This window comes from Scardinius erythrophthalmus, assembly GCF_964197995.2.
Source record: "Scardinius erythrophthalmus genome assembly, chromosome: 3".
Lineage (NCBI taxonomy): Eukaryota > Metazoa > Chordata > Actinopteri > Cypriniformes > Leuciscidae > Scardinius > Scardinius erythrophthalmus.
The window spans coordinates 58,689,354-58,707,083 of NC_138223.1; the positions used below are offsets into that span (position 1 = coordinate 58,689,354).

The 17,730-nt window shown below is 43.9% G+C and overlaps 1 protein-coding gene across 1 annotated transcript in view; it reads right to left on the bottom strand.

The window, feature by feature from the left end:
* LOC308687439 (calmodulin-regulated spectrin-associated protein 3) overlaps positions 1-17,402 on the bottom strand; it is a gene marked incomplete at its 3' end in the record, with an annotated part of 26,206 nt that extends 8,804 nt beyond the window's left edge. Inside the window, exons 1-3 of the mRNA XM_081359994.1 lie at positions 17,259-17,402; positions 1,800-2,041; positions 1,045-1,185 (exon numbers count right to left, since the gene is read on the bottom strand). Of these exons, the coding sequence (XP_081216120.1) occupies positions 1,045-1,185; positions 1,800-2,041; positions 17,259-17,385 (510 nt within the window). The 5' untranslated portion in view covers positions 17,386-17,402. The remainder of the gene's footprint in view (positions 1-1,044; positions 1,186-1,799; positions 2,042-17,258) is intronic.
* Positions 17,403-17,730: the final 328 nt, after the last annotated feature.

Consider the following 17,730-nt stretch of genomic DNA (forward strand, 5'->3'; position numbering starts at 1 on the left):
GGTTAGGCCAGTTATCCAATCACAGCCTCTGATGAGGGAAAGTCACTTGAGGTTTGAGGGATTTATTCAGAAAATGTATTTCCATCATAGATTAGGCATGTCTTATCATATTAAAGAAATATCCACCTCAATAATATGTTTTTTATGCACATTTTCAGAATTTATTCGCATCTTGGCATTTCCATCCAGCATATCTTTACACAATATCCCTAAATTCACATAAAAACAGGCGGATGGAAACACAGCTATTGTCTGTTGTTTTATTTGTGTCGTTTCCCTGTAATACGTCCAGTTTATGCTTTATAAGTTTTTATGAGTTAAGTTTGTGTCAAGTTTTGTCAAGCCTTTATCTTTCTGTTCTATATAATTAATCTTTTCAGATCCTATTTGTCGCGTTCACACTGCAGTTGAATCCGGTTTCACTCCACTTCTGACTCTAGATCAGGCTTTAGGGTTCTAGATGGAGGAACTTTGATGATCCAGAAGAGCTGTTTATGCTTTATAAGTTTCTTCCTAAGTTTGTGTCAAGTTTTGTCTAGCCTTTATCTTTCTGTTCTATATAATTAATCTTTTCAGATCCTATTTGTCGCGTTCACACTGCAGTTGAATCCAGTTTCACTCCACTTCTGACTCTAGATCAGGCTTTAGGGTTCTAGATGGAGGAACTTTGATGATCCAGAAGAGCAGTTTATGCTTTATAAGTTTCTTCCTAAGTTTGTGTCAAGTTTTGTCTAGCCTTTATCTTTCTGCTCTATATAATTAATCTTTTCAGATCCTATTTGTCGCATTCACACTGCAGTTGAATCCAGTTTCACTCCACTTCTGACTCTAGATCAGGCTTTAGGGTTCTAGATGGAGGAACTTTGATGATCCAGAAGAGCAGTTTATGCTTTATAAGTTTCTTCCTAAGTTTGTGTCAAGTTTTTTCTAGCCTTTATCTTTCTGTTCTATATAATTAATCTTTTCAGATCCTATTTGTCAGGTTCACACTGCAGTTGAATCCGGTTTCACTCCACTTCTGTTTGTGTTTGTGGCTTTAGGAACCTTGTTGATCCAGAAGAGCAGAGCGTTCTCCCAGCTCTTGCCGGCCCCGAACTGATCCGTGTCCTTCGTCATCTTGACCCGAGTCACTGTTTCCATAGCGCTCAGTGACATCAGCGCATCAATCACGGCTAGATGGGCCCCCTGCAACCAATCAGAGAACAGACACACATCCGTCAGCCAATCGAATCTCATGCTGCTCGCAGTGAGTCAGTGTGTCATTCCCTCGAACAACTTGTTTAGATTTATGGCTTTGATTTTCTCACAGTTTTAGAGTAAAACATGTTTTTGAAAATTTCATATAAAAATTGAAAATAGAATTCACATTTTTCATAACAATAAACGTAAAAATTCTGTAACTTTTTTTAACGTTCACTTTTTAAAACCGTGTTCACTTCAGCAATAATCTGCCAAACGTCGTCTTTGAAAAGAGATCAAACTTCAGTCTGTCGCTCTAAAGCGTTCATGATTTACCACAGTTTAAGATGAAAATGACATTTTCAGGTCTATGCTCAAAAAGTGAATAAATGTATTATAAATACAGATAAAATATAATTTAGTACCGTAAAAACCCCTAAAAATACAAAATATGAAATAAAAAACATTATCGGACTAAAATATGGTACATTCATTTCATTAAAAAAAAAAATTCATTTTTGACCGACATGCGAAGAGCCCCAGAGGGTAAAGCAGCGACAATTAGTGAACGAGTGAGCGAGTGAGTGGTTACGGACACAGCTAGTGTGTGTTTCACTCACCATGTCGATGGGTGTGTGGCTCAGCTGTGCAGCAGTGACCGGCTCCTGCCGGTGTGTGTGTAGCGGGATCAGGGCGTAGCGGTCGAGCAGCTGCAGGAGAGAGTCGTGGCCTGTAGGGGGCGCTGTGACACCGGCCAGAGCGGATGAGGAGAACACACTGCAGTACAGACCAGCGGACAGCAGGAGGCGCTCAACAGCGGGGCACACTCCTCCTTCCTGATCGATCCCCGCGGGAACACTCTCTACACACACACACACACACACATGAGAAACAAAGAGCAGATGAGGAGAACACACTGCAGTACAGACCAGCAGACAGCAGGAGGCGCTCTACAGCGGGACACACTCCTCCGTCCTGATCGATCCCCGCGGGAACACTCTCTACACACACACACACACACACATGAGAAACAAAGAGCAGATGAGGAGAACACACTGCAGTACAGACCAGCAGACAGCAGGAGGCGCTCTACAGCGGGACACACTCCTCCGTCCTGATCGATCCCCGCGGGAACACTCTCTACACACACACACACACACGAGAAACAAAGAGCAGATGAGGAGAACACACTGCAGTACAGACCAGCAGACAGCAGGAGGCGCTCTACAGCGGGACACACTCCTCCGTCCTGATCGATCCCCGCGGGAACACTCTCTACACACACACACACACACACATGAGAAACAAAGAGCAGATGAGGAGAACACACTGCAGTACAGACCAGCAGACAGCAGGAGGCGCTCTACAGCGGGACACACTCCTCCGTCCTGATCGATCCCCGCGGGAACACTCTCTACACACACACACACACACGAGAAACAAAGAGCAGATGAGGAGAAAACACTGCAGTACAGACCAGCAGACAGCAGGAGGCGCTCTACAGCGGGACACACTCCTCCGTCCTGATCGATCCCCGCGGGAACACTCTCTACACACACACACACACACGAGAAACAAAGAGCAGATGAGGAGAACACACTGCAGTACAGACCAGCAGACAGCAGGAGGCGCTCTACAGCGGGACACACTCCTCCGTCCTGATCGATCCCCGCGGGAACACTCTCTACACACACACACACACACACACATGAGAAACAAAGAGCAGATGAGGAGAACACACTGCAGTACAGACCAGCAGACAGCAGGAGGCGCTCTACAGCGGGACACACTCCTCCGTCCTGATCGATCCCCGCGGGAACACTCTCTACACACACACACACACACGAGAAACAAAGAGCAGATGAGGAGAACACACTGCAGTACAGACCAGCAGACAGCAGGAGGCGCTCTACAGCGGGGCACACTCCTCCTTCCTGATCGATCCCCGCGGGAACACTCTCTACACACACACACACACACACATGAGAAACAAAGAGCAGATGAGGAGAACACACTGCAGTACAGACCAGCAGACAGCAGGAGGCGCTCTACAGCGGGACACACTCCTCCGTCCTGATCGATCCCCGCGGGAACACTCTCTACACACACACACACACACACATGAGAAACAAAGAGCAGATGAGGAGAACACACTGCAGTACAGACCAGCAGACAGCAGGAGGCGCTCTACAGCGGGACACACTCCTCCGTCCTGATCGATCCCCGCGGGAACACTCTCTACACACACACACACACACGAGAAACAAAGAGCAGATGAGGAGAACACACTGCAGTACAGACCAGCAGACAGCAGGAGGCGCTCTACAGCGGGACACACTCCTCCGTCCTGATCGATCCCCGCGGGAACACTCTCTACACACACACACACACACACATGAGAAACAAAGAGCAGATGAGGAGAACACACTGCAGTACAGACCAGCAGACAGCAGGAGGCGCTCTACAGCGGGACACACTCCTCCGTCCTGATCGATCCCCGCGGGAACACTCTCTACACACACACACACACACGAGAAACAAAGAGCAGATGAGGAGAAAACACTGCAGTACAGACCAGCAGACAGCAGGAGGCGCTCTACAGCGGGACACACTCCTCCGTCCTGATCGATCCCCGCGGGAACACTCTCTACACACACACACACACACGAGAAACAAAGAGCAGATGAGGAGAACACACTGCAGTACAGACCAGCAGACAGCAGGAGGCGCTCTACAGCGGGACACACTCCTCCGTCCTGATCGATCCCCGCGGGAACACTCTCTACACACACACACACACACGAGAAACAAAGAGCAGATGAGGAGAACACACTGCAGTACAGACCAGCAGACAGCAGGAGGCGCTCTACAGCGGGACACACTCCTCCGTCCTGATCGATCCCCGCGGGAACACTCTCTACACACACACACACACACACACATGAGAAACAAAGAGCAGATGAGGAGAACACACTGCAGTACAGACCAGCAGACAGCAGGAGGCGCTCTACAGCGGGACACACTCCTCCGTCCTGATCGATCCCCGCGGGAACACTCTCTACACACACACACACACACGAGAAACAAAGAGCAGATGAGGAGAACACACTGCAGTACAGACCAGCAGACAGCAGGAGGCGCTCTACAGCGGGACACACTCCTCCGTCCTGATCGATCCCCGCGGGAACACTCTCTACACACACACACACACACGAGAAACAAAGAGCAGATGAGGAGAACACACTGCAGTACAGACCAGCAGACAGCAGGAGGCGCTCTACAGCGGGACACACTCCTCCGTCCTGATCGATCCCCGCGGGAACACTCTCTACACACACACACACACACACATGAGAAACAAAGAGCAGATGAGGAGAACACACTGCAGTACAGACCAGCAGACAGCAGGAGGCGCTCTACAGCGGGACACACTCCTCCGTCCTGATCGATCCCCGCGGGAACACTCTCTACACACACACACACACACACACATGAGAAACAAAGAGCAGATGAGGAGAACACACTGCAGTACAGACCAGCAGACAGCAGGAGGCGCTCTACAGCGGGACACACTCCTCCGTCCTGATCGATCCCCGCGGGAACACTCTCTACACACACACACACACACGAGAAACAAAGAGCAGATGAGGAGAACACACTGCAGTACAGACCAGCAGACAGCAGGAGGCGCTCTACAGCGGGACACACTCCTCCGTCCTGATCGATCCCCGCGGGAACACTATCTACACACACACACACACACACACACACACACACACACACCTGAAGGGGTTTATTCTGAGATCACACACACACACACACACACACACACACCTGAAGGGGTTTATTCCAGTAGCACCTCAATGCAGTACAAAAGATCCGGGGGGAGGAGTCGGATCTCATATAAGGGGAGGAGACTGGTAGGTTTAGGGGTGGGTCTAGGGATCAGGGGGTGGAGTTGGGTAGGTTTAGGTATGTACGGTGGGAGGAGTTGGATCTGGATCCAAATCCTCCCCCCGGATCTTTTGTACTGCATTGAGGACCATCTCGTTTATTCTGAGATCACACACACACTTCTTCTTCTGGGTAGTCCATTGTCATCCAATAATAATAAGATAATAACCTTTATTTTCTATAGCGCCTTTAAATGTACATCTCAAAGCACTGTACAGAAACAATTAAAACAACAAAAATACAGCACACAAAGAGACATAATACACTGTAAAATAAACATAAAAGACAATAAATCAATTAAAAGCAAACCTAAAAAAATGAGTTTTAAGCTGTGATTTGAAAATACCAAAAGATTTAGCTTGCCTAATCTCAATCGGTAGAGAATTCCAAAGTTTTGGAGCTAATGAAGAAAAAGCCCTGTCTCCCATTGATTTTAAACGAGTTGAGGGAACAGTTAAAAGACCAGATTCCGAAGAACGAAGATCACGTTTTGGAGTATATGGAGTTAAAAGCTCGGTCAAGTATTGAGGTGCTAAACCATGCAGTGCCTTGTAAGTAAGCATCAGAATTTTGAAGTCCACCCTAAACCTAATGGGAAGCCAGTGCAAAGACTCCAAAACGGGAGTAATATGGTCATGTATATTAGTTCTAGTAAGGATTCTGGCAGCTGAATTTTGTAAAACCTGCATTCTGTTTAAGGTAGCTTTTGACACGCCAGCTAACAAGGCATTACAGTAATCAATACGGGAGAACACAAAAGTGTTTATCAATCTCTCAGCAACAGTAAACGACAGCATTGGACGCAATCTGGCAATATTTCTAAGATGGAAGAATGAAATTTTAACAGTATTCAGAACATGTGGCTCAAACGTTAGATTGGCATCAAAAATTACTCCTAGATTCCTCAATTTTGTTTGAAACTCCACATTTGAGCCATCAAGAGTTAGAGCGACCGGCTCTGCTTTGCGTAGATGGTAGGGTGAACCAACAAGCATAATCTCAGTCTTTTCACTGTTAAGACAAAGAAAATTATCCGTCATCCATTCCTTCATCTTAGAAATACACTCAGAAAGAAAATTAACAGGCACAATTTCATTAGGTCTAAAATGAATATAGATCTGGGTATCATCTGCATAGAAGTGAAATTTTAGACCAAGAGATCTCAAAAGCTGGCCAAGAGGATAAACATAAATATTAAAAAGAAGAGGGCCCAAAATTGACCCCTGGGGGACGCCAGACTGCACAACATTAACCTCAGATCTAAATCCACCCATGGCAACGAACTGCTTCCGATCAAAAAGGTAGGACTTAAACCAATTAAGAGCAGTATTTGAAACCCCAAAAACAGTTTCAAGACGAGTAATTAAAATTGAGTGATCAACAGTGTCAAAAGCGGCACTGAGATCAAGTAGGATCAAATGATGACTTCTCTTATAATTTGTGGGTTCTTTGATGAGACATATCTGTGTGTGTGTGTGTGTGTGTGTGTGTGTGTGTGTGTGTGTGTGTGTGTGTGTGTGACGAGCCATCAGAGAGAGACCCTGCTACACACACATTGATACACACACTGATACACACACACTGACACACGCACTGATACACACATACTGACACACACACACACACACACACACACACTGACCCACATCCTGAGTTTGAGCTCACAAATTATCTGAGACAAGGACCCACACACACTCACTCACACACACACACACACACACACACACACACACACACACACACTGACCCACATCCTGAGTCTGAGCTCAAAAATGATCTGAGACAAGCACACACACACACACACACACACACACATAGCAACATTGTTTCGGCTCAGATCTGGCTAAACCTGTGCATATTAATTAACCGTTCACCATAAGAGTGATCAGTGTTTCCATTAGTTGGGCTCTTAACTCTTATTATATCTTTAGTCTCTTCTGGCGGCTGTGACAGAGTGTGTGTCAAACACATTTGCAGCAGCAAAGAAAGCTAAAGTGAAATGAGGTCAGGTGATGATGGTTTCCTGTTGATGGATTTATTTTAAAATTCTAAAATTGCTTTTATTTTTTGCTGTTGTTTTTGTTGTGAATTAGTAGCTTTTCAGTGATGTTCTGAATTAATCTGTTTATCTGAATATGTGTGAGTGTCACCATTGTTGAGATTCATAAGCTGACTGTTGATATCTGTGTGTGTCATCATAGACTAACTTTTCGTGCTCATGTTTGTTAAAGTCTTTCTGATTGTTATAATATTGCTGGATCTCATGCTGAAGTAACACAGGGTTTGTGATGTGAAAATATTAATGGATCACAATTCTTGATGATTAAAAAGCCATCAACAGGTAACCATCATCACCTGATCTCATTTCACTTTAGCTTTCTTTGCTGCTGCAAATGTGATTGACACACACACTGTCACAGCAGCCAAAAAGGACAACAGATATAATAAGAGTTAAGAGCCCAACTAATGGAAACACTGATCACGGTTATGGTGACTTCAAATGAAACACATTAGAGTTAAACCTTTGGTAATTCTCAATAAAACTTCTGTAGACGTCTGACAGAAATAAAGTCAGTCTGGTTAGTAATAGTGAACCTGGTAATGCTGTTTGTGGAGTTGTGTAATCCTCCTCTGCTGAGATCTTCACAGATTAAGGCCCTGTTTACATGAGAACGCTCCCGGGTGAAAACGTGAAAATATTTTATCAGATGTGCCTTTCGTTTAAACGGCGATGGCGTTTTTGGGGCTTAAAAACGCAAAAAAGTGAAACCACCCTCCAGAGTGGAAATCTTAAAAGCGCTCCACCGTCGCGTTTCCGTCTAAACGGTAAAAACGCACAAGTCTGCTAGACAGTGAAGGCACCGATCAGTGCCTCACATTGCCACCTAGCCGCCTGGAGTGCACACTACATCGAATTTCACACACTTTTGCATCACTATATGCACGCAGATTTCCCCCCCATAACGCTCGTCTAAACGCAGAATAAAAAGTGATCACGTTTCCGTGTAAACGTAGCCTTAATGTCTTCTTTTCTCTTCAGCTGATTTCATCTTAGACTGTGTCTGAAGTCAGTTGTAGTTCTTGTGTTTCTGCTCGTCTCTGTTTCTGTTCTCTTCTTTCCTTCAGTGATTCTGCTTGTTAACAGGCTTATTAAGGCTGAGATGACTCTATATTTAATATACACAGGTGTTGTGGCTCAGATAAGATCCAGTTGTCGTTTATTTCTTTTTTCTTTTTATGCACAAGTGCCGCCAATCCACGCCGCATGTGGGCCGGATCATCTTTCCACAGATGTGGGCCGGATGTGGGTGTTCAGAGGCCGACATACTAACATCACTGGAGCTTCACTTCTCCTGACCCACATCTGAGTCCGCTTCAGTCACTCAGTGTTTACTGGGGCTCGTTCTTCGTACGTTGCTTATTACATCCGAGATCAAATGACACATCCAAGATGATATCATCGTGCGAATCATGATCTGGCTAACTCGGTTCTTCGAACACACTTGCCGGATATCATTAGTATCGCTGGATTGAGTTATCTGAGATAATTGCGCGTTCATGCGCTGGTTAAAAGGGGATATGTATCGATAGTAGAAACATTGATCAGCAACGCTGGTATTGGCTGCTCAGCGTGGCCAAAGAGCGCGCACAGTTTTTCTCCTCAGCAGAGCAAGAACTAATAGTCGAAGTTTATTCGGAATTTTAATGTTTAATCAAAACGCCATGGGAACACCTCAAAGTCTGCAAAAGCCAGGAGAGAGGGCTGGCAAAAAGTAGCAGACAATTTAAATCCGTTAGAAGTGGCCATGTTAGATGTTTTTATCACTTATTAGCCTATATTTTTGTATTTTAATAATTGCATATTACTTTGTTTATTGTAATGTCAGAGTCACCACACTAGAACATGGGAACAAATAAAAGTGATGTACAAAAATATTCTACATAATGGTAATTTTTAGTTATATTATCGTCTCTTTTATAAAAGGCACTGTTAAATAAATGGTTGTCTGTTTAAAAAAAGCAACCAAGAAAAAGGCTGAGAAAAAAAAAGATCTTAGTAGCTTTGTAACTTTGTAATGTCCATTTGTTTCCATTGCACTGGACAGTGAATAAACCCTCTCAGATAACTGTCATATGGAGGACTAGCCTACCTGCAAGTGCATAAATAACTTTACTTCATTTATACTTGTGTGCTTTATGGCTGCAATATAAGTTGCAGGATTCCACATCTCCAGAAAGGCCAACAGAAGAGTCTGCACAGACAGAGGACACATAGGCCTACAGGTGGGCAGTGTATAGCCAACTTTTCCTTTTTATTTGTGTCATGAGGCATGTGTCTAATATCTCTTGTTGAAGGCACTTGACCACTGGCTTTTCTTTACAAAGAACAATTGAAATAAAACTCAAGGAACTAAGCATATTTGTCTTTTATTAAACATTTAATGAAATTTTTTTTTTTTTTGTGGCAATGTTGTGTAATATGGCACATGCAGCAATGTCACAGGCCCTGTCAGGTGTGCAACCCTCAGACTTTTCAGACACTGAAATCTTCCCTTTAGTTAGCCAAAGTTCATTTCATTGTGTGCCCTTGTCCTGGCTAGAGCTGCACTGTAACTGGTTTGGGTCAGGGAATGGGGTCATAAAACACCTGTCTGCAGGCAGGAACATGTCATAATCACCTATGAAAAAATGCAGTTCTGTTAGGATCAGCATAAGTGTATGTAATACAGTGAGCTTGATATTTAATTGTGGAACTTTCCTTACCACTTTCAAATAATGTGCATAAATGTGAATCTCTGAAAATTCTTAAGTCATGCACAGATCCTGGCCATTTTGCTTTCACATTTGTGATATGGAAGATTTTAGTCAACTGCCTTTTTTATTTGATATAATATTACTAATCTGCAATATTAAGAATCCCAATAGTAACTGGGCTGCACATTTACATTGTGAACCCCTTTCTGTTCACATAATCCCCTTCATTGAGGCCTTGATGGCAGTCTATGGTAGCCTATAGTCTATGGTACCAATCACGTTAGTGAAGCCTGAGTGACCTACTGTAATCGGCATGGTCATGATTGTATGATCTTCATAAAAAATTATGATTAAAAAAAAAAAGAAAATTCTTTACAACATTGGGTCTTAAGTGGCTTGGAAATGCCACAAAAAAAACTAAAACTGTTTTTTAAACCTAAAAGCGACAAAAAAACGACAATCTCACGAATCACGAGAAAAACATATATACCTCAGAAAGTGCACTATCGCGCTGCGCTGGACTTCCCGTATCAGCTCCGCTTATGAAGCCGGGATCTAATCCTGTTAACATGAAATAAGCCTCTGCTCCCGAGCAGGTTTAAGATTGCGCACATGTTGCTATGACAGCAAGTCCAGGATGAGCGTCGAAGAACCAAACAATCCAAGATCATGCCAAATCACCAACAATCAAATCCAGCTAACTGAGTTAGCGACGTACGAAGAACGGGCCCCTGGTCTCAGTGTTTACTGGTCTCAGTCTCAGTGTTTACTGGTCTAAGTGTTTACTGGTCTCAGTCTCAGTGTTTACTGGTCTCAGTGTTTACTGGTCTCAGTCTCAGTGTTTACTGGTCTCAGTGTTTACTGGTCTCATGTTTACTGGTCTCAGTCTCAGTGTTTACTGGTCTAAGTGTTTACTGGTCTCAGTGTTTACTGGTCTCAGTCTCAGTGTTTACTGGTCTAAGTGTTTACTGGTCTCAGTCTCAGTGTTTACTGGTCTCAGTGTTTACTGGTCTAAGTGTTTACTGGTCTCAGTGTTTACTGGTCTCAGTGTTTACTGGTCTCAGTGTTTACTGGTCTAAGTGTTTACTGGTCTCAGTGTTTACTGGTCTCAGTGTTTACTGGTCTCAGTGTTTACTGGTCTCAGTCTCAGTGTTTACTGGTCTAAGTGTTTACTGGTCTAAGTGTTTACTGGTCTCAGTGTTTACTGGTCTCAGTGTTTACTGGTCTCAGTGTTGACTGGTCTCAGTGTTTACTGGTCTCAGTGTTTACTGGTCTCAGTGTTTACTGGTCTAAGTGTTTACTGGTCTAAGTGTTTACTGGTCTCAGTGTTTACTGGTCTAAGTGTTTACTGGTCTAAGTGTTTACTGGTCTCAGTGTTTACTGGTCTCAGTGTTTACTGGTCTCAGTGTTTACTGGTCTAAGTGTTTACTGGTCTCAGTGTTTACTGGTCTAAGTGTTTACTGGTCTAAGTGTTTACTGGTCTCAGTATTTACTGGTCTCAGTGTTTACTGGTCTCAGTGTTTACTGGTCTAAGTGTTTACTGGTCTAAGTGTTTACTGGTCTCAGTGTTTACTGGTCTAAGTGTTTACTGGTCTCAGTGTTTACTGGTCTCAGTGTTGACTGGTCTAAGTGTTTACTGGTCTAAGTGTTTACTGGTCTAAGTGTTTACTGGTCTAAGTGTTTACTGGTCTAAGTGTTTACTGGTCTAAGTGTTTACTGGTCTAAGTGTTTACTGGTCTCAGTGTTTACTGGTCTCAGTGTTTACTGGTCTCAGTGTTTACTGGTCTCAGTGTTTACTGGTCTCAGTGTTGACTGGTCTAAGTGTTTACTGGTCTAAGTGTTTACTGGTCTAAGTGTTTACTGGTCTAAGTGTTTACTGGTCTAAGTGTTTACTGGTCTCAGTGTTTACTGGTCTAAGTGTTTACTGGTCTAAGTGTTTACTGGTCTAAGTGTTTACTGGTCTAAGTGTTTACTGGTCTAAGTGTTTACTGGTCTAAGTGTTTACTGGTCTAAGTGTTTACTGGTCTAAGTGTTTACTGGTCTCAGTGTTTACTGGTCTAAGTGTTTACTGGTCTAAGTGTTTACTGGTCTAAGTGTTTACTGGTCTCAGTGTTTACTGGTCTCAGTGTTGACTGGTCTAAGTGTTTACTGGTCTAAGTGTTTACTGGTCTAAGTGTTTACTGGTCTAAGTGTTTACTGGTCTAAGTGTTTACTGGTCTAAGTGTTTACTGGTCTAAGTGTTTACTGGTCTCAGTGTTTACTGGTCTCAGTGTTTACTGGTCTCAGTGTTTACTGGTCTAAGTGTTTACTGGTCTCAGTGTTTACTGGTCTCAGTGTTGACTGGTCTAAGTGTTTACTGGTCTAAGTGTTTACTGGTCTAAGTGTTTACTGGTCTAAGTGTTTACTGGTCTAAGTGTTTACTGGTCTAAGTGTTTACTGGTCTAAGTGTTTACTGGTCTCAGTGTTTACTGGTCTCAGTGTTGACTGGTCTCAGTGTTTACTGGTCTCAGTGTTTACTGGTCTCAGTGTTTACTGGTCTCAGTGTTTACTGGTCTAAGTGTTTACTGGTCTCAGTGTTTACTGGTCTAAGTGTTTACTGGTCTCAGTGTTTACTGGTCTAAGTGTTTACTGGTCTAAGTGTTTACTGGTCTCAGTGTTTACTGGTCTAAGTGTTTACTGGTCTAAGTGTTTACTGGTCTCAGTGTTTACTGGTCTCAGTGTTGACTGGTCTCAGTGTTTACTGGTCTAAGTGTTTACTGGTCTAAGTGTTTACTGGTCTAAGTGTTTACTGGTCTAAGTGTTTACTGGTCTCAGTGTTTACTGGTCTCAGTGTTGACTGGTCTCAGTGTTTACTGGTCTCAGTGTTTACTGGTCTAAGTGTTTACTGGTCTAAGTGTTTACTGGTCTAAGTGTTTACTGGTCTCAGTGTTTACTGGTCTCAGTGTTGACTGGTCTCAGTGTTTACTGGTCTAAGTGTTTACTGGTCTAAGTGTTTACTGGTCTCAGTGTTTACTGGTCTCAGTGTTGACTGGTCTCAGTGTTTACTGGTCTCAGTGTTTACTGGTCTCAGTGTTGACTGGTCTCAGTGTTGACTGGTCTCAGTGTTTACTGGTCTCAGTGTTTACTGGTCTAAGTGTTTACTGGTCTAAGTGTTTACTGGTCTCAGTGTTTACTGGTCTCAGTGTTGACTGGTCTCAGTGTTTACTGGTCTCAGTGTTTACTGGTCTAAGTGTTTACTGGTCTAAGTGTTTACTGGTCTAAGTGTTTACTGGTCTCAGTGTTTACTGGTCTCAGTGTTGACTGGTCTCAGTGTTTACTGGTCTAAGTGTTTACTGGTCTAAGTGTTTACTGGTCTAAGTGTTTACTGGTCTCAGTGTTTACTGGTCTCAGTGTTGACTGGTCTCAGTGTTTACTGGTCTCAGTGTTTACTGGTCTCAGTGTTTACTGGTCTCAGTGTTTACTGGTCTCAGTGTTTACTGGTTTAAGTGTTGACTGGTCTAAGTGTTTACTGGTCTCAGTGTTTACTGGTCTAAGTGTTTACTGGTCTCAGTGTTTACTGGTCTCAGTGTTTACTGGTCTAAGTGTTTACTGGTCTCAGTGTTTACTGGTCTCAGTGTTTACTGGTCTAAGTGTTTACTGGTCTCAGTGTTGACTGGTCTCAGTGTTTACTGGTCTCAGTGTTTACTGGTCTAAGTGTTTACTGGTCTAAGTGTTTACTGGTCTAAGTGTTTACTGGTCTCAGTGTTGACTGGTCTCAGTGTTTACTGGTCTCAGTGTTTACTGGTCTAAGTGTTTACTGGTCTCAGTGTTGACTGGTCTCAGTGTTTACTGGTCTAAGTGTTTACTGGTCTCAGTGTTTACTGGTCTCAGTGTTTACTGGTCTAAGTGTTTACTGGTCTCAGTGTTGACTGGTCTCAGTGTTTACTGGTCTCAGTGTTTACTGGTCTAAGTGTTTACTGGTCTAAGTGTTTACTGGTCTCAGTGTTGACTGGTCTCAGTGTTTACTGGTCTAAGTGTTTACTGGTCTAAGTGTTGACTGGTCTAAGTGTTTACTGGTCTCAGTGTTTACTGGTCTAAGTGTTTACTGGTCTCAGTGTTGACTGGTCTCAGTGTTTACTGGTCTAAGTGTTTACTGGTCTCAGTGTTTACTGGTCTCAGTGTTTACTGGTCTAAGTGTTTACTGGTCTCAGTGTTGACTGGTCTCAGTGTTTACTGGTCTCAGTGTTTACTGGTCTAAGTGTTTACTGGTCTCAGTGTTTACTGGTCTAAGTGTTTATTGGTCTCAGTGTTTACTGGTCTCAGTGTTGACTGGTCTCGGTGTTGACTGGTCTCAGTGTTTACTGGTCTAAGTGTTTACTGGTCTCAGTGTTTACTGGTCTCAGTGTTTACTGGTCTCAGTGTTTACTGGTTTAAGTGTTGACTGGTCTAAGTGTTTACTGGTCTCAGTGTTTACTGGTCTAAGTGTTTACTGGTCTAAGTGTTTACTGGTCTCAGTGTTTACTGGTCTAAGTGTTCACTGGTCTCAGTGTTTACTGGTCTCAGTGTTTACTGGTCTCAGTGTTTACTGGTCTCAGTGTTTACTGGTCTAAGTGTTTACTGGTCTCAGTGTTTACTGGTCTAAGTGTTTACTGGTCTCAGTGTTTGCTGGTCTAAGTGTTTACTGGTCTCAGTGTTTACTGGTCTAAGTGTTTACTGGTCTAAGTGTTTACTGGTCTAAGTGTTGACTGGTCTCAGTGTTTACTGGTCTAAGTGTTTACTGGTCTCAGTGTTGACTGGTCTCAATGTTTACTGGTCTAAGTGTTTACTGGTCTCAGTGTTGACTGGTCTAAGAGTTTACTGGTCTCAGTGTTTACTGGTCTCAGTGTTTACTGGTCTAAGTGTTTACTGGTCTCAGTGTTGACTGGTCTCAGTGTTTACTGGTCTAAGTGTTTACTGGTCTCAGTGTTGACTGGTCTCAATGTTTACTGGTCTAAGTGTTTACTGGTCTCAGTGTTGACTGGTCTAAGTGTTTACTGGTCTCAGTGTTTACTGGTCTCAGTGTTTACTGGTCTAAGTGTTTACTGGTCTCAGTGTTTACTGGTCTAAGTGTTTACTGGTCTAAGTGTTTACTGGTCTCAGTGTTTACTGGTCTCAGTCTCAGTGTTGACTGGTCTCAGTGTTTACTGGTCTAAGTGTTTACTGGTCTAAGTGTTTACTGATCTAAGTGTTTGCTGGTCTAAGTGTTTACTGGTTTAAATGTTGACTGGTCTCAGTGTTTACTGGTCTAAGTGTTTACTGGTTTAAGTGTTGACTGGTCTCAGTGTTTACTGGTCTCAGTGTTTACTGGTCTAAGTGTTTACTGGTCTCAGTGTTTACTGGTCTCAGTGTTTACTGGTCTAAGTGTTTACTGGTTTAAGTGTTGACTGGTCTCAGTGTTGACTGGTCTCAGTGTTTACTGGTCTCAGTGTTGACTGGTCTCAGTGTTTACTGGTCTCAGTGTTTACTGGTCTAAGTGTTTACTGGTCTCAGTCTCAGTGTTTACTGGTCTAAGTGTTTACTGGTTTCAGTGTTTACCAGTCTCAGTGTTTACTGGTCTAAGTGTTTACTGGTCTCAGTCTCAGTGTTTACCAGTCTCAGTGTTTACTGGTCCAAGTGTTGACTGGTCTCGGTGTTTACTGGTCTCAGTGTTTACTGGTCTCAGTGTTTACTGGTCTCAGTGTTTACTGGTTTAAGTGTTGACTGGTCTAAGTGTTTACTGGTCTCAGTGTTTACTGGTCTAAGTGTTTACTGGTCCAAGTGTTTACTGGTCTCAGTGTTTACTGGTCTCAGTGTTTACTGGTCTCAGTCTCAGTGTTTACTGGTCTCAGTGTTTACTGGTCTCAGTGTTTACTGGTCTCAGTCTCAGTGTTTACTGGTCTCAGTGTTTACTGGTCTAAGTGTTTACTGGTCTCAGTGTTTACTGGTCTCAGTCTCAGTGTTTACTGGTCTCAGTGTTTACTGGTCTCAGTGTTTACTAGTCTCAGTGTTTACTGGTCTCAGTGTTTACTGGTCTAAGTGTTTACTGGTCTAAGTGTTTACTGGTCTAAGTGTTTACTGGTCTAAGTGTTTACTCGTCTCAGTCTCAGTGTTTACTGGTCTCAGTGTTGACTGGTCTCAGTATTTACTGGTCTCAGTGTTTACTGGTCTAAGTGTTTACTGGTCAAAGTGTTTACTGGTCTCAGTGTTTACTGGTCTCAGTGTTTACTGGTCTCAGTGTTGACTGGTCTCAGTATTTACTGGTCTCAGTGTTTACTGGTCTAAGTGTTTACTGGTCAAAGTGTTTACTGGTCTCAGTGTTTACTGGTCTCAGTGTTTACTGGTCTAAGTGTTTACTGGTCTAAGTGTTTACTGGTCTAAGTGTTTACTGGTCTCAGTCTCAGTGTTTACTGGTCTAAGTGTTTACTGGTCTCAGTGTTTACCAGTCTCAGTGTTTACTGGTCTAAGTGTTTACTGGTCTAAGTGTTTACTGGTCTCAGTCTCAGTGTTTACTGGTCTAAGTGTTTACTGGTCTCAGTGTTTACCAGTCTCAGTGTTTACTGGTCTAAGTGTTTACTGGTCTCAGTCTCAGTGTTTACCAGTCTCAGTGTTTACTGGTCTAAGTGTTTACTGGTCTCAGTCTCAGTGTTTTCTGGTCTCAGTGTTTTCTGGACAGAGTTCTGGGTCATTACCACTAACAACCCCTGATGTTGATCAGTGTCATCCTGAAGGGGTTAACTGGGATAGTGACAGACTGAATGCACATACCACATAAAGATATGGACATAAATACTGATTTGAGTCTAAATTATTTTACACAGACAGAAGACAGGGAGTGTTGAGCGACTCAAGACTGAATGCTGCGACTGACCAATTTAGAGTATTTCAGAGTGACCTACATTACACGCAGGCTGTATTAGTTGTAACACACATGAATGACATTCTTGAACTATAAATGCATTGCAGAAAATGTCTTTGGACACGCGAAAAGCACCGGGCCGCTTCAGACAATGACGCTCTGAAACTCCTTTTACGAGCGCGCGTGCACGTGCAAAAACAAAGACATTTCCGTGTGTCAGTGTGTGTGTGTTAATATTTGGGGATTGTGGCGATTGTGAGATATTGAAGTGTGTGTTAGACCTTCTGCTTCATCACAGTATATGATCAACCGCTGTATCACACGTAGAGCCGCGGTGACGCCCTCATCACACACACACACACACACACACACACACACACACACACACACACACACACACACAGGCCCTCTACCTCTGTTAAACCAGCTGTGGGAGCGCGCGCGCGGATGCTGAATGATGGTGCTGATGCTGCGGACACACACACACACACACACACACACACATGCTGAGGTTTACCTTCAGGGCTCCGGCTCAGGATCCAGCTCACACTGGCCCGGGTCTTGGCTCGGGTGGGGTCGTACCGGTCCAGTGGGCAGAGGTCCGGCACCGGCGCGCTCTTCTTTACCGCGGACGCGTCCATCATGCGCGACGCAGCGCGAGGACGCGTTACCGGAGACGAGATCGAATAACGAGCGAAAACGCGAGTCTTACAGTGTCATTCTTCCGTCTAATGTCCGTGTCACCAAGAGAACCGCATCCCGGAGCCGCCCATCATCCCCGTGCCCCGCGCGCGTCAGGTGTCCTGCTGCCGCTGTCAATCAACCCCGCCGCGGCCAATCACACGCGAGGGGGGCGGAGCAACTGTGAAAGAGAGAGGAAGAAAGAAAGAAAGAAAGAAAGAAAGAAAGAAAGAAAGAAAGAAAGAAGGAAGGAAAGGAAGGAAGGAAGGGAGGAAAGAAAGAAAGAAAGAAAGAAAGAAAGAAAGAAA